The sequence below is a fragment of the Acanthochromis polyacanthus genome, chromosome 8 (genome assembly GCF_021347895.1).
Source record: "Acanthochromis polyacanthus isolate Apoly-LR-REF ecotype Palm Island chromosome 8, KAUST_Apoly_ChrSc, whole genome shotgun sequence".
In the NCBI taxonomy this organism is placed as follows: Eukaryota; Metazoa; Chordata; class Actinopteri; family Pomacentridae; genus Acanthochromis; species Acanthochromis polyacanthus.
The window spans coordinates 4,349,335-4,373,664 of record NC_067120.1 but is presented as its reverse complement, the minus strand read 5'-3'; the positions used below and the strand labels follow the sequence as shown (position 1 = coordinate 4,373,664).

At 41.9% G+C, this 24,330-nt stretch overlaps 1 protein-coding gene across 2 annotated transcripts; it reads right to left on the bottom strand.

Annotated features, from left to right (window-relative positions):
- Positions 1-1,021: 1,021 nt before the first annotated feature.
- eea1 (early endosome antigen 1) lies at positions 1,022-24,308 on the bottom strand. Of its 2 annotated transcripts, XM_051951884.1 has the most exons (29): positions 24,148-24,308; positions 20,654-20,731; positions 20,418-20,530; positions 20,260-20,314; positions 20,103-20,168; positions 19,946-19,976; positions 19,754-19,858; positions 19,336-19,457; positions 18,106-18,261; positions 16,802-16,918; positions 15,077-15,415; positions 13,822-13,971; positions 13,293-13,412; positions 12,897-13,100; positions 12,558-12,758; positions 12,309-12,422; positions 11,953-12,108; positions 11,694-11,833; positions 11,186-11,516; positions 10,964-11,065; positions 10,680-10,874; positions 10,361-10,543; positions 9,937-10,122; positions 9,713-9,844; positions 7,340-7,533; positions 7,029-7,259; positions 4,140-4,260; positions 3,949-4,047; positions 1,022-3,860 (listed from the first exon to the last, which is right to left on the bottom strand). In XM_051951884.1, exons 1-29 carry the CDS (start codon positions 24,169-24,171, stop codon positions 3,738-3,740), a joined length of 4,188 nt encoding a protein of 1,395 aa, XP_051807844.1. In that variant the 5' UTR covers positions 24,172-24,308; the 3' UTR covers positions 1,022-3,737. The 2 variants fall into 2 exon arrangements, with proteins under 2 accessions (XP_051807844.1, XP_051807842.1); XM_051951882.1 differs by lacking the exons at positions 1,022-3,860; positions 3,949-4,047; positions 4,140-4,260; positions 7,029-7,259 and adding an exon at positions 17,182-17,196 and having other exon boundaries at positions 7,285-7,533.
- Positions 24,309-24,330: the final 22 nt, after the last annotated feature.

Genomic DNA, 24,330 nt, shown 5'->3' with positions numbered 1-24,330 from the left:
TTTCATCTACTTTTTAAACCATCTCATCAGGTTCCTCCATCTTTAAGGTACATTTACAATCTGTACATGAGCCTTTGATCATACTGCATGCTTTTATCAAGCAAATTGTCTCCATATTTGAGGCAACCTGGAGAAAAAGTGTTGAACATCTGCAACACACCTGAGGAAACTCCATCATGTGATAAGGCCTCAGATCAGCTACTAAATGGAGCTGAAGGTGAATTGATCTGGTCGAATACTATTTCCAAAGTAAAAATTAACTTCAGCCTCGAAATTAAAATACATCTACTGCAGAGAAATGAGAGACCGATGTACATTTGCTACATTTACCAAAACAGGTGATACATTTTCAGAGTTTTTCATTTTCACACGCTTTCATGGACTTAAATTCTTCTCTTCTGCGTGCAAACAGACATCCATCCATCCAAATGGAGAGTCAGTATTTTTTTCCAGAATTAGTGACACCTGTTTGCACTTAAAATGTTGTACATGTTGATTCTATGCTTTTTTAACCCTTGTGTTGTCCTCGGGTCATTCTTCATTCGGGTGTATTTGGCCTGAAATTCCAAAATGAATGGAAAAATGTGTGGCAATGGGTTGGACTGAAGTCAAACTAAAGATTTAACATTGATTTATTGACAGTTTATACTGTACGCTTTAAATAACAGTCAGTACAGGCGGGGTCATTTTGAACTCAGAGTAAAAAAAAAAAGTGTATGGCAACTGGGAGGACATTACAAGGGTTAAAACATCCATCCATCCATCCATCCATCCATACACCACTTTTCCTCACTGGGGTCACTGAGGGCTGGAGTCTATCCCAGCTATCTTAGGATGAAAGCAGGGGACACCAGGACAGGTCACCAGTCTACCACAGGGCTACACATACAAACTCACATTCATTCCTATGGACAATTCAGAATCCTCAGTTACCCTCAGCATGTTTTTGGACTGTGGGAGGAAGCTGGAGAAAACACACACATGCACAGGAAGAACCAAACAAAGACACAAGGCAAGAAAATAGAAACATACCGTAGGTTTTATTTAGGTTCATGACAATGACTTAGAAAATCAACTGGTGCATGTGAACATAAGTTACATTACGCTTCTCCCATCCGTTCAGCTGAACTGAAGTCACGCTGACTCTGGTGATAACATGGTGCAGAGCCACCGCTAACAGCTAGCAGTGACGTGCAGGATGTCGGCCTAAGGCACGCCTTCACAACCACCGAAAACTGATGACTAAACATGGAGAAAACGTGTGAGCCACAGGCCAGTTAAGTCATCATGCATGATAACTGACAGCAACACGAAGCAAGCCACAATTCAGTGTGCACACGTCTGTGGTGCCGTTTGGTCAAAATGAGTAAGACACTGATGAATCAATCCACACGGCTTCACTGTTGTCATGTTTCTACATCCACAAGTGTTATATAGTTCATTTTTCTCTTTCATTACAAACATTTACAAAGATAATTATGACAGCCTTAGTATTAATGAGCAGTTAAGTACATTTTGGGGCTAGAAATGCTGAAGCCTGTATAAAGTTGGTGGTCCTACGTTTGTGGCTGGCTGCTCATACAGACGAGCCCAGAATACAATAAGGTGCAAATCATCTCTAGATTTCAGGGACTGTACAACATGATAGATCAGTCACAAATCCTTAATCAAATGCGGCCAAAGATACCACATCTGTGACGTCTATCGTTTAGAAATAGTGCTTTTCCTGTGCCAATCTGAGGTAGACATAACGAAACCAAAGCAATGCAAAAAAAACTAAATAAAAGAAACAGGTGTTTTTGAGAGATTGCAACTGAGATGGAGATTCTTTTGTAATGAGCACACAAGCATAAAGACCCAATCTGCCTGAAATAAGCTGCTTGTTGCAAATTAGCGCGCACTGTCGCCTGGTTTACAGTGTCATCACCTGCTCCGGTCCACTGACAATTGCACAAGAGATCTCACCAGTATCTGTCGACGACTACAAACGAAACGAATTCTACAGCGTTCTCAGCTGCAGGCCAGTTGGACAGAGAACCGACAGTAACCGCTGTACCTGAAAGCAGCAACCAAGCCCCCGAACTAAGCGCCAGAGAGATACTGAGGTTCTGAGCAGCCGACCTAAACTCTAAAACACACACTCTGTTACAGCGACTTCACACACAGCCACAGTTATTGCTTCGAAGCAGAGCACACACACACACACACACACACACACACACACACACACACACACACACACACACACACACACACACACACACACACACACACACACACACACACACACACACACACACACACACACACACACACACACACACACACACACACACACACACACACACACACACACACACACACACACACACACACACACACACACACACACACACACACACACAGAGCTACAGCAGTGTAGTCAGTGCTGTTAAGTGGAGACAAGCAGCAGGGAAAAAAACAAAACATGCAGGCACCTTCAATGACTGCATTACCAGTCTGAGGAAAGCACCACAATTTGTAGAAAATAACACACAGAGAAATGTGGCACAGAAAAAAAAAAAAACAAAAACTGACTGTACATAAAAAGCCTCTGATCGCCATAAATGCTGTTTTCAAGACAAAAATGTCAGACCCTGTGATTTAAAACTCAAAAGCTTTTCAGACGACACTTAGATAAACACTGAAAAATGAAACAAACTCAAGGCGCTCACCTTGGCTGTTTTCCTGCTGCACACATTCTTTGGTCATGAAATAGGCTGAATACTTAACTTCTGCAGATTCACAAACACTCTGCCGCACAAAGGAAACGCGCAGTAACTGATTTGACGTCAATGTCGGTATAGAAAACAGCTGGTGAACAAATCGACTGGATTGTTTACTTTAGAGCAAAACTCACATAAAACCTCTGAATGTAATCACTTCACTGTACAGCACAGACTTACTGAATCATCCCGGTGCCGTTTACCTTTGCGAATAAAACCACATAATGCACATTCCTCAATTTAAAACCTCTCCTTTCTGTATTTATGAAATCCTGGACACAAACATCAAAATAAACAGCTGTTTGGGGCCAAATGAAGAGTTGAAAAACTACATCTGCATCACACACACTAATCAGTTAAGTTGAAAAACTACACAAAAATATCACTTAGTGATTAGTCGAGTTTAACTTTCTTGCTATAAAATGAGATTTCCTTCTCTCAGTTTGTGATCAGATTGAGTTATATACAAACAATGTGTTACTTGCATTTACCTTTGTAGGGCAGAAGTTCTTCACAATATTCACTCTTGACCTTCCACCTCCTGACGGCTGATGCCAAACTTTATCACGACGTGCAAAGCAACCACCTCACAGCTGCTAACGATGCCAAACAACAATGGAGATGTGAAGATGAACTTAAAAGAGACGGGCGGCGATTTTAAATGATCTCTGTCTCCGCTCTCTGGCAGTCCACAGGAGTAGCAAAGGCACAAAAACAGATACAGACAATCCCAACCGATCCCACCCCGTCCCGTCACACGACTCCGATGCCTCCTCAGTAAATACCTTCAGTTATTTCCCTCCACACCAGAGCCGGAAGTCGCGTGCAGGTGGGAGTCTTTGCACTGGGTCTGCCCGTTATAGTGCACATTTAAAAATGACAAAGACATGCCTTCTTCTGCCCACTGGAATAGAAAGGGGATGGGGGAGAGGGTGTGGGGGGGGAGTTAAAGGGATGAGTGGGAAAGAAAAATCAGCCTTGGAGCTCCTCGAAGCACGTCTCGCACACCCGTACTGGCTTTTTAGAGGACGGCGTGAGGGCGTTCCTTGACGAACACTCTGCACAGAAGATGTTTCCACAATGTCTGCAGTGGTGCTGAGAGCAAAACACAGGCAAGGTGGGAACTTACAGCGATGCACAACTCACAAGAGAGACACAACCTTCAAGAAAACCTCCCACTCACCTTCCTGACAGTGACGGTGAAGCCCTTCCCACAGGCCATGCAGTTCTGCACCTCGTGATCCTCGGCCCACTTTCTGGTCAGACTCTGCGACTGCTTGATCTAAAAGGTAAAAACAACACGAGTTACAACCAGAACTTTTTTGCACCGTAACGCCATGAAGCACACGTTTTGGATTGTGTTTTGCAGCTGACCTGAAGCGACTGGTTCTCTCTGCCGAGCTCCTGCATGGCTGCCGTCGTGTCGTCCAGCTTCCTCCTCAGTTCCACCACTTTGGCCTGTAGTTTCTCAATCTCACCTTCGCCCTTCACACACCTGAAACACAACCACAAAGTCAAGTCACATTTATTTATATAGCACATTTCATACGACAAGCGCAGACCCAATGTGCTTAAGAACAAATAATTAAATAACAATAGAGGGTAGCAATAAAACAAACTGTTTTACAAGGTATTAAGATATAATGTTAAAAGAAAAAGAAAAACAATAATAATAACATTAATTCCATAATAAAATGCTATCACCCAGCCAATCATTTCGAACCCAGTCAAAGGCTTGTGCGAAAAGATACGTTTTTAGTCTGCTTTTAAAAGAAGACACTGTTGTAGCAGACCTGAGTTCTTGAGGTAGAGAATTCCAGAGAGTGGGACCATGAGCAGATTTTGAGTTAGTTCTTGGTATGATAAGAAGACTTTTACTGGATGATCTAAGGGATCTGTCCGGTATGTATTCAGTGAGCATGTCAACAACGTAGGAAGGAGCTAAGCCATTCATAGATTTATAAACAATAAGAAGTATTTTAAAATCGATTCTTCGTTTCACTGGAAGCCAGTGAAGAGAGGATAGAACAGGAGTGATGTGTTCATACCTCTTAGTTTTGGTTAAAATTCTGGCCGCAGCATTCTGACTAAGCTGAAGTTTATGTAGCACTTGCTTTGTCAGTCCAGCAAAAAGTGCATTGCAATAATCTAATCTACTGGAGATAAAAGCATGAACCAGTCTTTCAGAGTCTGCTCGCGACAGAAAGCATTTTACTTTAGATATATTTCTGAGATGATAAAAGGCAGTCTTGGAGATATTAGCTATACGTTTCTGGAAGTTAAGATCAGCGTCTAAAATAACACCCAAGTTCTTGACAAGCTCACATGGTTTTACTGACAGAGGAGTTAACAAAGGGAGAATATGTGCATAAAGCACTGAGGACTTGTGCGCGTTTGTGTTATTTAGCTGGATAAGTCCCTGTCACTACTTGGCTGAATTCATAATCAACATGTTAACTGTGTTTATGGAAAATGCTCATGTCCTCTTTTACTGACTACTGCTCTGGTCTGCCATAAGGCTCATAGGTAGTGTAAAGCTCTTTTCATTTCATTCTGAATAACTGCACTGAATCACTTCAGTGCATATTTGCTCACTCATCCAACAACCATGCAGACTTCTAAGCAGATTCAGCTTTTCTAACTGACAGGTCTGAGCTAATGCATGTTTTCAGGTGTCACCTGTCAGTGCTGAAATTACAAGAGGCGGTGAAAGCGTAGGGAGCAGGAGCACATCAGTTCTCTGTGGGTTTTGTCACCACTCTGACATCCACCGTATGTGGACAAGCAGATGTATGTCAGCACCTATCTACCATTCAGATTTGGAACGTGAAAGAGTGCACTACAAAGTAAGTTTGACAGATTTCCTTTGTGTAAGCTGGTTGGCAAAACCTAAAACACCGAGCAGCGATCAGGCGCTGTGGCTGACTCGTCATTTTACTCTTCTTCACACAACATGAACAGATCTTGTGCTGAAACTTCAACCAGAGGAACAGGCTGTTAAAGTGGAGAACTATGAGGATAATGAAACTGGAGTAGCGCAGTTATTGCAAGTGATGCAACAGAAGAATGCCAATGGAAAACTCTGCGTTTTTTACTGAATATTGTCTTTGATCAACACCAGCAGAGTTATATTAGCTGCAGTGTAAAACAGATTTGGCAGCAAATCATTCAAGCACAAACACTTTTATGAATTTTCTGTATTTCCAACTGAGTCTTGCAGGTTTATGTGGCAGTCTGTGTTACTGTAACTGCACGGCTTTGTTCAGTGGTATTGCTAATGTGTGTGTAAATATAACATACTGCAAGTTGAGAATCTGTATCGCTTATTGAAAATCAATTTGTGAAAGAGAGATGCTTTTTACAGCCGATTTCAACGCCAAACTCTGAACATAACCTTCTCTGGATCAGGATAGCTCCACAGCATGGGTTACTATGATGATCTAGCAGGGTAAAACAGAGCCACTTTGTGACATTTAAAAGTCTGACTCTAAACGGTAGAGAACAGCCCTCAGGTGTGTTTATTCTCAGAGCAGCTCCACTGTCCTACTGGCAACGTAACATGTCTCAAGCATTGTCTAGAACAGTTTTTGATGCAATGAGAACAGATAAGAGGAGTAACTGCAGACAGTACAGAATATTTGGAGAATCACTCCAAATTCTTTGTTGAGCTTTTTACATTGGACATATTTAGACTTGAGCCCGCTGGCTTTTCCCTTTTCCTTTATGGTTGTGCAACAGCCTTTCTGGGCCATTTCATTAATATATAATGAATTTAACCTTCATTAGCATTTGCCATGCAGAGTAAAATAAAATGAGATTCTTAAAAAATTAAGACTGTAAATGAGTGAATTTCAACTTTGGGCAAAAATGTCCCTGAAGCAATTTTCAGCAGCTCAGGATTACAAAGTTAGAATGCAGACAGCCTGATAATAATTTAATCAGTGTATTAGCCAAATTTAATTTAATGCAGCCTAATTGTCTTTGTTCTTGGAACTGGAGGCGTGTGCTTGTTTTAAACACATGTCTCAGACACACTGGAACAACCTCATTCTTGTGAAGTCCAACATAATAAAATCCTGTTGACCCTGGAGGTCTGTGGCCGTCTGAGAAGCACATGTGCAGTGAAAACCTCCTTAATCTACTTTTCTTTTCAAAAGCTGACTCTGAGCACTGAGGCATTTTAAGCACATTACAAAACCTTTTAGGGTTTACTGTATATTTTTGAAACAAAGAGTTATTTTCTGCAGGGTAATGTCCACTAACCTTTCCAAAAGAGCCCGTCGCTCGTCCTGGTTGTTCTGGACGGTGGCCTCCAGCACGGCGATCTCTCCTCTCAGCTCATCCGTCTGCTTCTCCAGTTCACTTACTCTCCTCTGGCTGCCCTGCCATTCCCTCTTCAACGTGGCCACGTTCTCATTCAGAGCCGTCACCTGCACACCCAGCTTAGCCTCCGCCTCCTCCCCACGCTTCACCTGCTCTTCTCTGGCTCTTTTTCTGCTGCCTTTAGAAGGAAGCATTGACCATCAGAGGAGCATCAACCATCAGAGGAGCTACTATTATTACAATCAAAAAACGCGCCTACCAACTGATCCTGGACATCCTTGGTTTGGCCGAGCAGCTGCTCCTCCCTCTGGCTCCTGCTGTCCTTGGTGGACTGGTGTTCTTTCTGCTCCTGCTTCAGGGCTCCCTGCGCCGCCTCCACCTGACCCTGCAGCTCCAGTTTCTGCTGGATCAACAGCTGTTTGGCTTCCCGCAACTCAACCAGCTCCTAAAAAACCAACAAATATGTGAATAAACACTAGGAAGAGACCAATTAGTATGGCATTTTTCAGACTATCAGTATTATTGATAAATTCAGTGCACGACTTCAGCTCTAATGCAGACATCTCTCTCTCTCTGTCTGTGGTCTCAGAAATGTGGCTAAAGCTGAGACTGCAAAAATGGAACAAGACACACAAGCCGTCGCCACAAACCAGTAAATTAGCATCTCTCACAGTGGCTATAGCTGTTATCTTATTTATTTATTTTACCTCTATTTAACCAGGAGGTCCCACTGAGATTAGAGATCTCTTTTACAAGGGAGACCTGGCCAAGGTAGCAGCCATACAAAAATCCAAAAGTTATATAAAACGGATACATGATACACAAAAAACAATAAACAGTAAAACAGACTGACAGCTATTCGAGGACACTGACTTCTCAAGAAAAACACTGACATTCCTCCTTCACTGTATTTTTTATGGTATTCTTAAACTCATTTGGCTGTGCTAACGGCTAGAAGCTAAATCAGAAGTTAGCCACAGAAAATAATTAATAATGCTTTGAGATATGAACCTTAGTGGGCAATAAAAGAGATAGAACAGTGAAAGATTAAGAAAACAGAGAAGAACAGCAGATGGAACAGCAGGAGACAAACTGATCAATCTAAGTATCTTAGTCACTCCTCATTCTAGTTCACATATTCAAGTATAGTCTCTCTATTATTGAAGAATCCTAGCTATGCATGACAGGACCCTGTGCTGCTAAAACATTACAATAAATGTATATCGGTGCCAAATATCGGCCTCCATTGATCATCAATAATCAGTATTGGCCAATCCCTAACAGATACAAAAAATATTTGTCCTCTGAAGGCAAATATAGAATCTCTAACAAACCAGCTGTAACTCCTTTCTGAAAATTGCCTCACAGAAAGGGTTAACTTGAAGAATGCTTGAGCGGTTATCATTCTGACAAACCTGAAGACAGATTAGAAGAACTCAAAAGTCCAGGCTCACGTCTAAATGTCAGCTCATGCATGCTCAGTTATGACTTTAAAGAATGTGGCGCTGCCGTATCCCTGAGTTAAGCTGTTTACATAAGACACCAGCATGGTCATGTCAGCCAGGGTGGGAAATAAAACTGAGGTCAGGGTTTGAAACTTGTTTCTAAGGTGCAGTTTCAGATATTCAAAGTTGTTGCTAGTTCACTGCAAAAACTTAAAATCTTACCAAGTCTGTTTGTCTTATTTTCAGTCTAAATGTCTCATCCCACTTGATTTAAGATAAATTCACTTAACAAGTTTCAGCAGATGGAGGGCCTTGTTTTAAGACAATACATCTTAAATATCGTGTTAAGTCAAACAATCTTAATATTATCTTGTTTTAACCCTCCTGTTGTCCTGAGGGTCAAATTGACCTGTTTTAGAGTTTTAAAATGTGGAAATATATATATATTTTCAGTGAAAACTTCCACATTTTCGATTTTTGGGGGGAATTTTTTGAACATTTTTGGTGGGAAAAAACAGACTTTAAAAAATGTTTCTTTAAGAACATTCGGGGGAAAAAAAAATCAACCAAAATCAGGCGAATGTCGCTGGATTTTGGTAGATTTTTTTTCCTGAATGTTCTTAAAGAAAATATTAGAACTTTTACTGATAAACATGTAATCACTTTAGATATTTTCAGGATTTTTTTGGAAGATTTTTATTCACTTTTTGTAAATATTCTCAATTTTCAAATCTTTTTTATTTTTTTATTTTTATTTCTTGCCGAATTTGGGGATTTTTTTTAAATAGAATTTTAAAGGGAAACTTTTAAGGAATTTTCTTATTGAAGATTTTTCAAATTTTTATAAATTTGGCAAATTTTTTTGCTGAATTTTTGGATTTTTTTCAGACAAGGCAACAATATTTTTGGTGGCGTAAATGAAGACAACAGGAGTGTTAAAACGCCAAAGCTTGACAATCCTGGTATAATATAACTTAAAATAAGTTTTTCCAGCTAACTGTAAGATCTTAATATTCTAAATATCATATCGTATTTCAAGAAATCTTACCAAGCCATTTTTCACTTGTTCTATTGGCAGATTTTTTTCACTTATTTCAAGGTAGCAGTTCTTTGAAATACATTGTTTTTCTTGTTTTGAGAGGGGCATTTTTTCCAGTGTTGTTATGAAATCTGACTGACCTTCTCACTCTTCTCTTTTAGTGTTTTTAACTCAGAAGTCAGTCTGGTGGTGTTCTTTTCCAAAACACCCTTGGCTTTGTTCAGCTCCTCCACGTTGCTCTTCTCCTTCTCCAGTTCCTCCTTAACTTGGCCCTAAATGAGTAAGCACAACACAAACAACATATCAGAGTAACAATATCAAGTTGCATAACTGTGAATGCTCATGAGTTAAGAGCTCGTCAAACCTTTTGCTTCTGTAGCTCCTTCAGGGTTTGTTCCTGCTGCTGGAGCTTCTGATCCCGTTTGGCGAGCTCCTGCTCCAACGAGCCGCGGCCCGTTTTCAGTTCCTGGATCTGAGCCTCTAAACCTGTCTGATGGGTTCGATTAGCAGCCAGCTCCTCCTGGGCCAGGCTCAGTTTCTCCTCTGATGCCTACAGTCAAAAAAAGTTTCAAATTCACTTATTTAGGAGAGAAATCAACAAAACCAGAACATTTTATTCATTTGCTTGCATTTATCCGAGATCAATGCTGCTTCCAGATGTTAATCCATAACTGAAAATTTAATAAAATTGATGCAATATCACAGCTTCTCTGTCACAATCAACACGACCTCCTTAAATTAAGGAATCATCTGCCCTTATTCCTGCGACTGTTCCTGCTTAAAAGCACCTTAAGGTCTTGACGCAGCGCAGAAACCTCAGACTCCTTGCCGTAGAAGTCGGACTGAAGCTTGGTGAGGTTTTCTTTGCTTTGCTCCAAGGTCTTCTGTAGCTCTGCTGTCCGACTCTTCTCAGAGGTCAACTCCTGGCCGAGTCCAGACACCTGGGCCTTCAGCTTTCTCTCCTCTTCAGCCTGCAGATGAGAGTCAAACATGCAAATTCATTAACATATATATATCTGAGGTTTCAAGATCATCATCAGTATTCAAACTGCTTCACAAGTCAGAGGGGTGAAAAAGTTAGCAACTCTAGTTGGAAATGCTACTTACTTTCTGGACACCGGCTTCCTGCAGCTGTGTCACTTGGCCCTTCAGTTTCTTCACCTCTTCCTCCAAGGACCCCTGGGTCGTCTTCAGCTGTGCCCGCAGCTTCTCCAGCTCATTCTCCTTTTCCTTCAGGCTCCCCTGAGTCTTGGTGTGCTGCTGTTCTAATGAGGTCAGCTGCACTTTCAACTTTTTCTCTGCCTGACAGTTTTAGACACACATCAGATGTTTAGGTGTTGGATTTTACACAGTAATGTTTGAGCTTCCATATTTCCCCCTCAGGGTCTTACCTCTCTCATCTGCTCCAACTGCTCTTTAGATTCTTTCACTGCCTTGGTGGTGGCCTCATTATTTTTTAGAAGCTCCTGTCTTGCGTTTTCGTTTGACTTTTCCTGGGGATTAACAGATGAATGTTGTGACTGATGGCTTGGTACTGTAAATCAGTGGTTACTTCTTATTCCTTCTTGCAAGACAAATCTCCAAAGTAGAAAAATAGAAAAATAGCAGCATACCTTCTCCTCCATGGCTGATTTATGATTCTTCTTCTCAGTATCCAGCTGATTCTGACTTTCTTTCAGTGCCTTATTAGCCTTTCCTAGACTCTCCTGCGTAGAGACAAGCTCCTTTCTTCGAGCCTCTTTCTCCTGTTGGGCTGCTTGTAGCTCTGCAGCCAGACTCTGAGCCTTTCTGTCCAGCTCTGCATGCTGAGTCTTTCCCTCCTGAGTCACCTTGTCCAGGTTAACCTTCAGAGTGACTATCTCCTTCTCACAGCGTTCCAGCTGCTGCTGCACGTCACTCAGAGCAGATGCCTTTTTCTTTAATTCCTCTTGCAGATTTGCAGCCCTTTAGCAGAGACAGGAATGTTCCGTCAGTGCTTATCCAATAAAATACAATGAAAAAGGAAAACAAAATCCCCACACATGGTTGCATCTTTGGGAAAATACAGTGACTGAAGGGTATCGCACATAAAAATCTATAGCATATATATCAAAGCTAACAGACAAGTGAAGTTAGTCTTACCCTGCTTTCTCAGTTTCAAGCGAGCGATGTAGCTCCTTGGCTTTCTTTTTAACCTCTGAACTCTCCTTCTGCAGCTTCTGTACTTCCTGCTGTGCCTGGTCTCGTGTGCTCTGCACCTCACTTACTTGTGACTCCAATTTCTGTCAGATTAAAACATCAACCTTACTCATTAAAACACGTTAGTTGACATTAAAAGCATGAGAGGCAGTCAGAAAAAGGCCTAAAATGATTCTCTTACATTCCCATACTCAACACAAACCTTATTGAGCCCCTCCAGCTGCTCTATGCGCTGCTCTGAGGCCAACAGTTTGTCTTTGCATTCCTTCAGACTGGTTTCCAGCTGAGTGCACTGCTCCTGTCTCTCTTTGAGTCTCTGGGCCTGCTCCTCCAGCTTCTTCTGAACTTTATTCAGCTCCTACACAAGACAACAAGGGAGGTTGCAGGACAACAGTGACAAAAAGGCGAGGAGGTAAAGGGAGAGAACAACACAAGAGACGCCAGGGAGTGACCTGCTCCGCTGTTCCTGCTTTCAAAGGCATGAAATCTAGTGTATTACAAAGAAGACATCAGGGCCTCTTAGCCAGATTCCAGCTGTGGTGTACAGGGGATGCTAACCTGCTGTTTGTCCTGCAGTGCATGCTGAGCGGTCTCCAGGTTGTTCTCCAGGTTGGCCTTCTGTGCTGCCTTGGCGGCCTCTGCAGACAGCAGCAGCTCTGTCTTTGCCTTCAGCTAAAGGAAAATAGAACAAAACCTGATATTTTTACCAGTGAAAAATAAAATCTGTAGAATATACTGTGTTTCAATCAGCCCTTCTATTACAGTCAATGAGACACTGTCAATGACCACGCTTATTTAGAGGCTTACCTGAGCATCCAGCTGGGCTACTTTGTCCTTGCTGTCTGTCAGCTGGGCGGTGAGTTCAGTGACCGAGGTCTCCAGGGTGTGAGCTCGGTCCTGGGCTGAACGCAGCAGAGTCTTCTGCTCCTGGACCTGCTTGTGTAGGTTATCCTGCGCTTGTTTGTTGCTCTCTGATTGGTTCTTCAGCTTGTCTGTCAACTGTGTCACCTTCAAGACACACATACAAAGAAGCTCAGACAACGACAGCCAACAAAGCTGTTCTACAAGCTGCCAGTTTATAATCCACACTGCAGGCATGGAAGTGAGATACAGCAAAGTGAAGAAGGTACAAATGTGTGCATGCACCTGTTCCTGTAGTGCGTGGTTTTTCTCTTTTAGCTGGTTGAGGACAGCCGTCTCTCCCTCTCCGGCCTGAATCTTGGCACACAAATCCTCTCTCTCTGCTTCCAGCTGACTCACAATGTCTTTACTCTTCTGAAGCAGAGCCTCCAAGTTCTGGATCTTCTGGTCTTTATCCCCAATCTGACGTAACACCTGCTCCAGGTCATTCTACGGCATCAACAAAGATCACATTTGGTATTTTGCCCAATAGCTTTATTTTGAAAGCATTCTTACGTTGGGGTGATGTCGTGTATGTACTCGTGGACGCAGCCATTTTTTCCCACAACAAAAACTTATGTCTCTTGGCTCTGTCCTCACCAACATTATTATCAGATGGAAGGGTTTACTGGTGAGTGGTACCTGTGCCTCGCGGAGTTTGCCGTTGGTGTTTTGCTGCAGTGCCTGCAGCTCCTGGTGCTGCTGCTTGGCTTTCTCCAGCTGGTGCTGCAGGTCTGTGTTCTTACTGGCGTTTTCCTTCAGCTGATAAAAACAGAAGAATTACGATCTATTTTACTCTATTTTCTCCCCTTTTAACCACACACAATGCTAATTTCTTTGTTGTTTCAGCATCTAATGCCCTCTGTACAATCGTTCTACAGCAGATCCATAATCTCTTTAAGGCTTTTATCTTGTTTATTACATTTTTCAGAGATATTTCAGTATCCCCCCCCCCATCATTGATTCCCCTCCGTTTGAATCAGGCTGCTTCTCAGTTTTCCCTAATAAACAAACCTGAACTACATATGCACTTTTAACAGTGCACACTGTACGTTATATTTCCAAACACACTCATAATCAGAGACATCTATGTATAGATGTTCTGATGTCTGTTTTATCACATTAATTCTTATCCCCTGCAGTGAGCATTAAAGTTTCAGTGGATGTGTACCTGTTCTTCCGCACGGGAGAGTTTGAGCTGCAGGTCGGCTGCTTGCTGCTCGCGGTCCTTTAGTTTCTCCCCAGACAGCTGTCTCTGTTCTTTCAGTCGACCTTGCACCTCGCCCAGCTGCCTCTCTGCCTCCAGCAGTTTGGTGTGCAGCTAAAAGAGCGCAGAGACAGTAGAGAAGGCAAGAAATACAAACAGATACTTACATGAGGAAGACAGGTATTTGCATATTTGACTTTGTTTTTGTAACAGAGTAGTACACAATATTTGTACGCAAGTTACAGAAATTTACTTCTGCTTCATTCTAAATCAATGTCCTTAAAAACATATGAAAAAAAAGTTTGCATGAGCTTCTGCCATTGTGTTCTCCAGACATGTTTTCATGGCTGAACCTTGTAAAACGCCATACAGCATGAATCATGTTTTAACAATGTCTGTCATGATTAAATACATTTAGCGTAATAAATATTATAAATATGAGCAAATCATTGCTTTTACAATGAACTCCTTCAGTATATCAACCATCAAGTATTCACAGTTTACAAAAGAAGTCTGCTACATTTCTGAGAATTTCAGAATTAATTTTTACACAATACGATAGCTGTTGTCCATAAATATTTAATTCTTTTTGAAAACAAACTCAGTATGTTCCCTGACAAATGCAATACACAATATATTACAAAGATCTATGTAAAATGCTTTTTTCTTTGAAGAGGTACCAACGGCCTACAGCTCTTGGCAGATTTTTATTTATTTATTTTGCTTCATTTGGAAAAAAAACATTATGAGCCATGTTAAAATGCCACACAGATGGATGACACATGAAGTGGAGAGAAAGATGAAAACAGCATATAATAAAACCATTAGCAGCTTATCATGCTCACTGACATGTGACTTGTGCCCTTACAGGGAAGGGTCAGGGGGAGATTGATGGGTTTTCCAAATCTCCTTTATCCTGTGATGATCCAGAGGTGTGTCCCCATTCATGAGGCTTATGAAGTCACTGAATAATTTGATAATATATATATAGTACAATAATGCAAGAAACACATAAATCATATGATATGACCCTCACTGTCATCACATCTAAACCCAAATAAAGTGCCAAATCAATCATCCTGTAGAGTTTAGAAGCCTGTAGAATCATCTTTCTGGGACACTTCATATTGTTTCTTCTGGTTATGATCCGTCTGCATATCCGGTATTCTGTGTTTCTGCATACAGTAGACTGTGTGGGTACTTTTTCTGCCTCACTCACCTGACTGATCTCGGTCTGCTGCTGAGCACCTTGGCTTTCTTTTTCTTCTCTCTGGTGTTCCAACTGTTTCCTCTCAACCTTCAGCTCTGCATGCTTCACCTCCAGCTCTGCAATCTCACTCTTCAACCTCGCCACCTCCTCAGCCCTCTCTGTAACCTCCGCCTGGGCCTTCTGCAGAGAGGCTTCAGCCCCTGTGGCCCGAGCCTGGAGCTCTTGAACCTCCAAATCCCTCTCCCTCAGGCTGTCCTGGACTCCCTTCTTGGCAGCTTTCTCAGCTCCCAAATGCTCCTCCAGTTCTTGACACTCCTTCTCCTTACGTGCAAGTTTTTCAGACAGGTTCTGAGAGAAGAGCAGAAGAAAACATGAGGCCGATATGCTCTGGCTGGCCAGAAAATGAGGTATTATGGGGGTGAAAGCGGTTCATGCATAGGAAGAGAAAGCCAGGGAGGACTTTTATAAAAACTTATTTGGTTCTTGAGGCAGCAGGTTTTCATGAAAAAGGATAAAGATTTACAATGTCTGAAAGGTTAATCAGAAACTGTTACTGGAACATGGACCGTTTGTCATTTCTAAATTAAAACTGTTGGCATGATAGGAGCTGCAACAAGTCCCGAACACCCACATCCCATGAGATATGAGCAACGGAAAAGAACAGTCGCCTGTCAAGAGTCAAGAATAAAGCGTGGTATGCCACTTCTAGAGGACAGTTTACGACACAGGACTGTACAGTACTTGGCCCGGTCTAAGCTCCGGCAGTAAACTTGGAAACAGGGTGACAAAGAACAAAATGTTGTTAATAGGGGAGCGTGCTGCTAACTAGAGGCTGTGACAGAGCACCTGGACTTCACAGACGTCCAATAAACCTCTGCAGACCACCGTAACAGCTGACTAACATTAACAACCGACCATAGCGACTTCCTGTTTTCCCCGTAATCTTTGGTTCATCCCTCTGCTTCTCACTGAGTTGTTTATGCTCCTCTCTTGTGTTATTGTCACAGCTCCATGCTGGGTCTCTCCCTTCTAATCTTGGAGTTGCTGAACAATGAACCCTCTCTTGGTTGTTCACCTGTCTGTCCTTAGTCCTGATCCTTCTTGTCTCACTATCTGTTCCAGCATTTCTGTGTCTATTCTCATGAGATGAGTATCTGTATCTAAGGGTATCCTGTTTCGGGGAGAAGCGCCAGGCAGAGGCATCGCGCTGGAGATCCACTTCTGTAATCCCCTTCTTACCCGGAAACCCACTTGGCTGGAGGACGACTGGCGCATCTGATGTGAGAAGATTTAATGCCTGGCAGGACCCCGTGTGCTACATTCTCCAGTTCCCAATGCACCGGTGCTGTTACCTGTGATTGTATTTCACCCTCAGTGATGGAGCTGGCAGCGCAGCGATGCCCCTGCTGGTTTAATTATAGTGTTGCGTGTGATTTTTGTCAACATGTCTCGGTTGCCACAGACAGTTGGTGACAGCAGGGTATTGTGATACGACCTGATGCTGAGCAACCGAGGGGGGTTTACAGAAACTCAGATGCCCTGCTCTGTACTCACATAGCAGCTGGTAAGGCTCGTTAACATTACTGTAGTAAAATTAAATCCTGCTCATTCTTACTGTGCAACAGGTGTCATGAAAGGCGTGTTTGTGCCCACAAAAATTTGTCCAGAATCAGAAAACTGTCACGTGGCTCTAACAGCTGTCGTCGTTTGGTGCTGGTGGTGTGGATGCGTTACCTGACTTTGCTGCTGCAAATTATTCAGATCGCCCTGCAGCTGGTGGATCTGTTGCGTGTAGACGGCTGCTTCCTGCGGGCCTTTCTCCAGCTCTGCCTTTAGTTGGGATATGGTCATCTGTAATACATTAGACACACGGGTTAAACTCCATCTAAAAGGGATTGAGTGTATATTAAAGAAACTGAAGCACCACTGGGAAGGACTGACATACGGAAAGCAAAATGAACACTGATTAGTAACAACCAGGCTTCACTTACACAAAAACTCAAGAAGAAAAATGAAAACGGAGATTAAAGAAAGAATGTGCAATCCTGAAACTCAAAGCATAACTCCAAAAGATGAAACTAAATCTGGGGCCAACTTCAAACGGCGCGGTTTACCTCCAGTTTACGAATCTTGAGTATTGTGAGTGTTGCAGAGGGAAACGGTGTGTAAGAAGCAGGAGAAGAAGGGAAAGAGACACAGGGACAAAGGTAAGTCATGAAACAACAGCAAGCAGCCTAAAACATGAGAGAATAAACCACAAATGAATTTTACTTTCACACATTGTCACAAATCCCGACATGGCAGCATTAATCAGAATATTTCATACTAAATAAAGTTTGGTGTGTTGTTTTCCTTGTACTGCTGCAGGGGCAGATGATGCATGAGCCTGAATGTAATGTTAACTCATTTTTTTTATACAATCTTAACATTTCACTGGTTGCTGACAGCAAAAAAAAAAAGAAGAGTTCAAACCTGCAAATTGCAATAACATCACTTGTTAATTATAACTGAGAACCATTATGTGATGAACAACCGGACATTCAAATATAACCAGAATGTGGTTCTTCAGTGTGTAAAAATGTGAAGTTTTCCTTGTAAGATCATTTGCATACAGAGAGCTTCAGGGCCTGAGGCGGCAGAACGGAGCCCTATAAATACTCTTCTCTTTCTGAGATCATAATGCAGGAAATAAGACTGAATTATTCACCAGGCATTAATTAATGGCTGCATTAGGCACAAAGCCGTCTGTTATGACATAACTACTGAACATCTGGTCTTTTTCATAACTTCTTTCAGAGTTGTTTCTGGATATGAATCTAAAAATCTGTCCTTTGCTCAAAAGTGAAGTCAGCAGACTGAGAAATTGACCGGTGAAACGGAAAGCGGGGGAAATTAGGACACCTATTATATTTTACAGTGATGCTACAGCTTTGTGGATAATTACGTGAACTGCAGACATTAGTGTGCATGCTTGAGACAGGACAAATTTGGGAGTGGCGGCTTATGCTGCAACCCATCCGGAGCTTTGGCCTCCTCACCTCTGAGGTAGTGTAATTAGCCTGCAGCTGTTCGTAATGGTTTCTGAGGCGTTCAGACTCCTCCTCTCTCTCTCGGGTCATACGATCCATTAGTGTCTGCACCTGCACCAGCTCCTTCTGCAGAACCTCCACGTCCTCAACTCCCGGCCGCTGCAGCTAGGGGGCAGAGCAGAGGCACCGTGTCAATCAGATGGGGACTTGGTGGGGAACAAAAGAAAAAAAAAACGAGCAAAAGATAATCCAAAGTTTTTTCTTAGAAATGGTTCAGCTGCTCAGTTGTTTATAAAAGTCAACAGGAATGCATGCTTGCACAACAAATCCACCACTAATTTATCAAACAATAGTACAGGAAACATCAACAGAAGGTTTTAGAAATGAATGGATATTTGCATGACTCTTCTTTGAACAGACAACATAACTGAAGGTCTCAGTGGACAGAATCACGGCCACCACAGAACCCTCGCTACTTCTTTAGATTTTTTTGACAAAAGAAATTATAGATTAAGCTTTTTTTTCCTCATTTCTACACAACGATGTGGGGGTTAGTGTGGCTAGAAGTTGTGTAGATGTTTTAAATATTTCACTGCATGTGTGATTTCACTGTTTAAATCATTGTTCCTTCAGACTCTGAAGAACATTTCCTACTTAGCAGATAATAAAAAATCAATAAAAACTTAAGACATTTCCACACTTGCTGCTCCATAATGAACTTGAGTACATTTGAATCCAGTTCGATAAATGTGAATCTCGTGTACGGCACCGGGGTACAGGGCAACCCGTTTCTAAATCTGTTTAGATGACATGGATTAAAGTGTGGTAAAAATCGGGTGTGAAAGCTCATCGTACAAACATCAGGATATCTATGGCTGATACTGCCGTCAACATTACTTGACTGTCAGCTCCAAAGGATCACTCTCACGATCAAATTGAACGTCACCGACATATTTGTTACGACTAAAGCCAATTAGACAGAAGTCACAATAATTCCAAAGCCTGTCCTTCATGTTTGTGTATCCACAACAAAAGCAGCAACTCAAAGTAGTTCTTCATAGTCAAATTAGCAGTAGTTATCGCCTGAAAGTGTCATGTTTTTCTCAGTATATAAACACTGCCTGGATAGGGACGTAGGCAAAGTCAGGTAGGTAATATTAATGCAGCTGCAGGCCAGTGGAGAGGGGAGGCCGTCGTACAGATCGATCTGATCTAATGTTGAAGTGTGTGTTTTTGTACCAGTTCTGTTTGGAGTCTCTCGTTCTCCTGCTTGTCTTTCTGCAGTTGTTCGTTCAATTTGGCAAACCTCTGGTCTGCTGCTTCCCTTAAGCTTTTCTCCTCATCGTAGCGGGACTTCAAGTCTGTCGGATTAAAAATTAAACAAGTAAGATCACATTTAAAAGCAACAAATCAAACATATCACTTGTTCACATCATCAGATTTACTTTAAGTGATGGAAGGAAAAACACTACCACAGTGTGAATTGTGACTATTTCTTTCTTTAGGCTGTGTTGAATAGTGAACAACTTGTGTAAGACGGGATAAAACACAAAGGACGGATTGTGGGGAACAGTAGTCTAGTAGAAGAGCACTTCAGTTTGTTAAATGATGCAGACCCTCAGACACAGACTTCCCGGTTTCTTGGCGCCACACTAACCTACTATCTCCGTGGCCAGCTGGGCAGCCTTCTGCTCAAACAGGTCTTTCATTTGTTTGATGTTAAACTTTTCTGTCTCGGCTTCATTCAGTTTCCTCTCAAGCGCTGCAAAAAAAAAAAAAGCACCACATATTAGAGGCTGATGATTTGGGATACATTTTGACGTGTGTTTTCTATTTTAATGCCCCCTACCTCCATCCTCTGAGCTCACCGGCCCATCGTTCTGTGGGATTAAGTAAAAAAGAGGAAGATGTACAGTAAGAGTCAGCATTGGCATCTTTCTTTAATAATTATACTGAGAAATCCACCTCTTCGCTACAATGGATGTTAAATATCTGGAAGGATTTACTTGCTTCAGTTGTCCTTGGACTTTATCTAATTCTTTCTTTAGCTCTCCAGAAAACCATCTTTCCTCCTGATCAAGAGAAAACACAGGCATACAGCATAAAGTCTTTGTATCTAAACATGTACACACCTTTGTAACAGCCACAGTTGAGTAACTATACCTTAAGAGAAGCATGCAGATCCTGAACCTCTTGCCGCAGCATTGTAAGGTCTTCCCTAAAAAGGAGGAAAGAAGCATTCATGAAGATACACAAAATTAAAATCCGCACAGTCAGGTCAGTCCCGTAGTCGTAATTCTGAGCATAAACATTAATCCCACCGGGTGGGGGCCACATGAGCGGGGAGGTCTCCGGTATCATGGAAGAGCTCATAGTGTTTGAACAGCTCCTCGGCAGAGTTGTGAGACTTCATGCACTGAGGACAGATGAAGCCCTGCACACAGAAACGCATCATAAGAAAAAGAGTCCCAACACCTTCAATTTTAGCTGAAGTTCAGTTTGCAGTTTACAAGTAAAATAAAGCTCTCAGATATGAAAAACCAAGCATGCAAGTTACCTCAGATGTCTGGTCGTGGTTCAGGTCTGTGCTGGGCTGCTCTGACTCTGCATTCTGGGAGCCTCCCTTCCCAGGAGTCTGTAGAACAGAAAATATGGCTAAATTAGTCTGAATGTAAACAGATGCACTCAGTTTATCATATGCATTTATTTAATGGTCGTGTTGGCTGAGAAAAGCAATTAAAAAGTAGCATGGAGCAGGTTTTTTCAAATTATTTTGAAGCACGGCTGTCAGTTTTGTGTATTAAGCATACTACATTACAGAAACAGTCACTCGTTATATGTACAGATACATTGTGTATATACGTACATATGAATTTGATGTTTGTTTTTTACTCGTATTGTTCACATCTAGGTAAACATTTCAGAAAAGTGAGGCTTTCCAGAAAATAGGCACATAAACATCCAAAAAACAACTGCTGGCTTGGTGTGACTTATAATACTGCAATGTTGTGGAGTTCCCTTGTTGTCTGTTTAAGTGATATATGTTAATTGGTCTGTAAAATCATGCATTTCATGTTTAATTATCTGACAGCTGTATATTATGATGGATGTAATTAAACTTCACTGGCAATGATCAACAGAAATAATTATAAACGGACACCTTTGGTAGAATTTGGACCTTAGCTGCATGTTGATATGTCAGCTTTTCTCCGTTTGTCAGTGCAAAACTGCTTAAACTTTGTCAAAATGCTTTGAGATAGTGAGCAAACAGCAGCAGCAGTTTCAAGCCTCGCCACATATTCTGGACTGGATTAAGGTCTGGACTCGACACCAAGATTGTTGTTTTATCGTTGTGGTTTTCTGTTTGGAACTTTGCTTGAAAGTAATTTCTTTTCCAAGCTGCAGTTCACTTGCAACTGCAATATTTTTCTGTAATTATGTTCTCCGTGTACATTCACAACCCTTTCATGCCTCCATATGATCACGCTTTGCAGCAGGGATGGTGGGGGTCCGTTCTCCTCATAGATGCACTGTTTTTGAGGTCAGGACAGATTTACAGCAGTAATTACAGTTTTACATTAAGGTTTTTGACTGCCTTAGACATTTTATTGCATATTTGACCTGACTTGCCCTTGTGTCACATTTCAAAAACCATGTTGTGTGTATGTTTGGAAATTTCCATATTCTTTATGACATAGTTTAAGCAAGGACAACGCCTAAGAAGCTGTTACACCTCTCAGATAACTGCATCTAATACAGGGATCAGTGGTACAGTTCAGCTTTGTGACCGTTGAACATTATGTGACTTTTACAGGTACTATAGTTCACTGGGTCACATTTGGCTTCAGGTGTTTCCTCCACTCCAAATACTATGCATCCATGTGATGGGAAAAGGGACAATTCATTTTAACCAGCGCACACTGTAATTTAGATGACTGCTATGTGTCAGAGGGATGAAAAAATACAGCGCCAAAGTAGGAGCGACCATCAAAAATGATTTCAGTCCATTGAACTGAAGCACAAACACATTAGTGGTCCACTCAGAAAAAGGATTTGTTTGGGCAGGTGTTGGTCTGCATGAATGAATGAGGTTAAAATGAGTGCTTGTGTGGGTTGGTTTATGGGAGTTGGGGATTGAGCACTTTGAACAGACTCATCTCAGAGGTGGCTGGAGGGCTGACAAACAAAACACCGACGGCTCGTTGCATCACGGAGCAACCTTTGGCCCCCGTCAGAAAAACTACAAACATAAACCAGCACTATACGGAAAATCGAAAATAATATTATTAGCAATAAAAAAAGCAAAAATAAAATATTCATGACCTTTAATTTAACATGGGTATGATGCATGAGACTTATCCTGTCGCAATAACATGATTTCCCCCCTCTTGACTTAGATTTTAAAACATGTTCAAGTTTCCTTCATCAGAACTACAAATACTGGTCAAATGTGGTAGAGTAGCTCTACAGTAATAAAATGTTTTGTAATTTTTATCTTGGCAAAGCAGTCTACAGATTGAACAATGTTTGACCCAAAAAAAATGTAGTCATGAAACAACCAAGTATGCACCATTTTGGCACCAGTCAGTCACACATTTGTTAGCATGGAGTTAAGCGGTTATTGATCCTGCTTGTGGAAAGTTGTCTCACTTTTCTTGAAGTGGGTGGACATTTGGGGAGACAAGATCGTGTTGTCTGACACGCCCAACCAAATGGTGGACCCGTGGAGATTCAAGTACCTGGCTACAACTCCGACTGACCTGTCAGTATCCAGCATGAAAACAGCCTGTACTCATCTTGCCCCTGTCATCTGTGGCATTGTGTTATTTTAAAAAAAGCTGCATTTTAAGGCATTCTTTGATAGTCACGGGTTAAAAGGAGTGGCTGTGTACTGGTCTGATAACTGTGCTTTAAAGCCACTCCTGACTAAGGGTATCAAATAACTCAGTCTTCCAGATTTTGCCACCAGCTGAACATGTTAAGAACAGCTTTTTGTGAACCATTTCCAAACTATCCATTGAGAATTTGATCTATTTTTCTCTAAGTCAGAAAAAGAACAAAATAATTATTTGAACACTGTGTTAGACTGTGTGTCTCATTTAGGCCCCTAAACCTATGATAAGATATGTGTCCTTAGCTTCAAGGTGTAAATAATTTAAAACCCACTACTGGAATTTGTGAATATGTGATGGGCCAATTCTATAATTATTAACAGAAATTGTTGTTAGCTAAACCGTTTGCAATAAAGTCCCCTGAAAATTACAGGTTCCAGTCTCACAATCCTGTACATAAATTATTATTATAGTGTATTGGATGATTTTCCTGACTAATAGGCCATGACTTCAAAGTGTACACAATGATGCAGTCAGCAATGCCTTGTGGTAAATGTAGTCTTACGGAGAAGCTAACCTGCGCTCATTACGCCCACTTAAAACTTTAATGACAAGCAGGCAGTTCATTAAACCATGCCACCATTAACATTAGGATACACTCAGGTAATCAAAACGGGTGTTTCTGTCCATATTGCTGTTAGCAGAGATGACACAGGACTTCCCCACACTCAGACTGTGGCTAACGTCAGCGTTAGCATAGACGATGAATTAACCATACCGCTGGAACTACAGCTAGCTAACGGTAACCATGAAAATAAACCGTTTCAGTGGCTAAATGTGTTAGCTAACTAAGTTGTTTGGCACTGAAGTAACCGTGTAAAGCTGTACACGTTGGGTGCAATGAATACACACACACACACTAGCTTCGTCCTGGTCCAGAGTGGCATCAATCAACTGAACCCAGTTAGCATTTAGCGGCTAAATGTGTCAACCTAACGCAAGGAGCGCTTGATATGTTCACTCCGACATAACAGAGGGGCGACACCGTTCTAAATGACAGCTAAAAAAAATAAACCCGTCCAGCAGCGAGACGTCGTGTTCTACAACATGCGTCCACACCATGAAACCAGACATGCACAGGCCTGTGTCTCCCAAGAAAAACGACTCGGTTTAACCAAACAAAAGCGAACCCGGTGTGTTTTTCGTCCCGTAAACTTACCATTTGAAGTATCCGTCTGAGCATGGCCTCGACTGTGCTTGTCCCGACGCTAAATCCGTTTATCTGGGGGTCCAAATGCAAAGTTTACGTCCGTGAACAACGAACACCTGACCGGGCTCAGGCAGCAGCGGCGAATGGGCGGGTCATGGGGAGGATGGCTGGGCTGGAGGACACACTGACTGG

Bases quoted from the DNA above. Each gene is read 5' to 3' on its own strand.
- eea1 (XM_051951884.1), bottom strand. From the start codon at position 24,171: ATGCTCAGACGGATACTTCAAATG. The intron at 15,416-16,801 runs GTAACGCATCCA...CTCTTCTCTCAG, and splicing joins ATTTGCAGCAGCAAAGTCAG to AACCTGTCTGAAAAACTTGC. The intron at 4,048-4,139 runs GTCAGCTGCAAA...TTTACCTTTTAG, and splicing joins GAGAGAACCAGTCGCTTCAG to ATCAAGCAGTCGCAGAGTCT.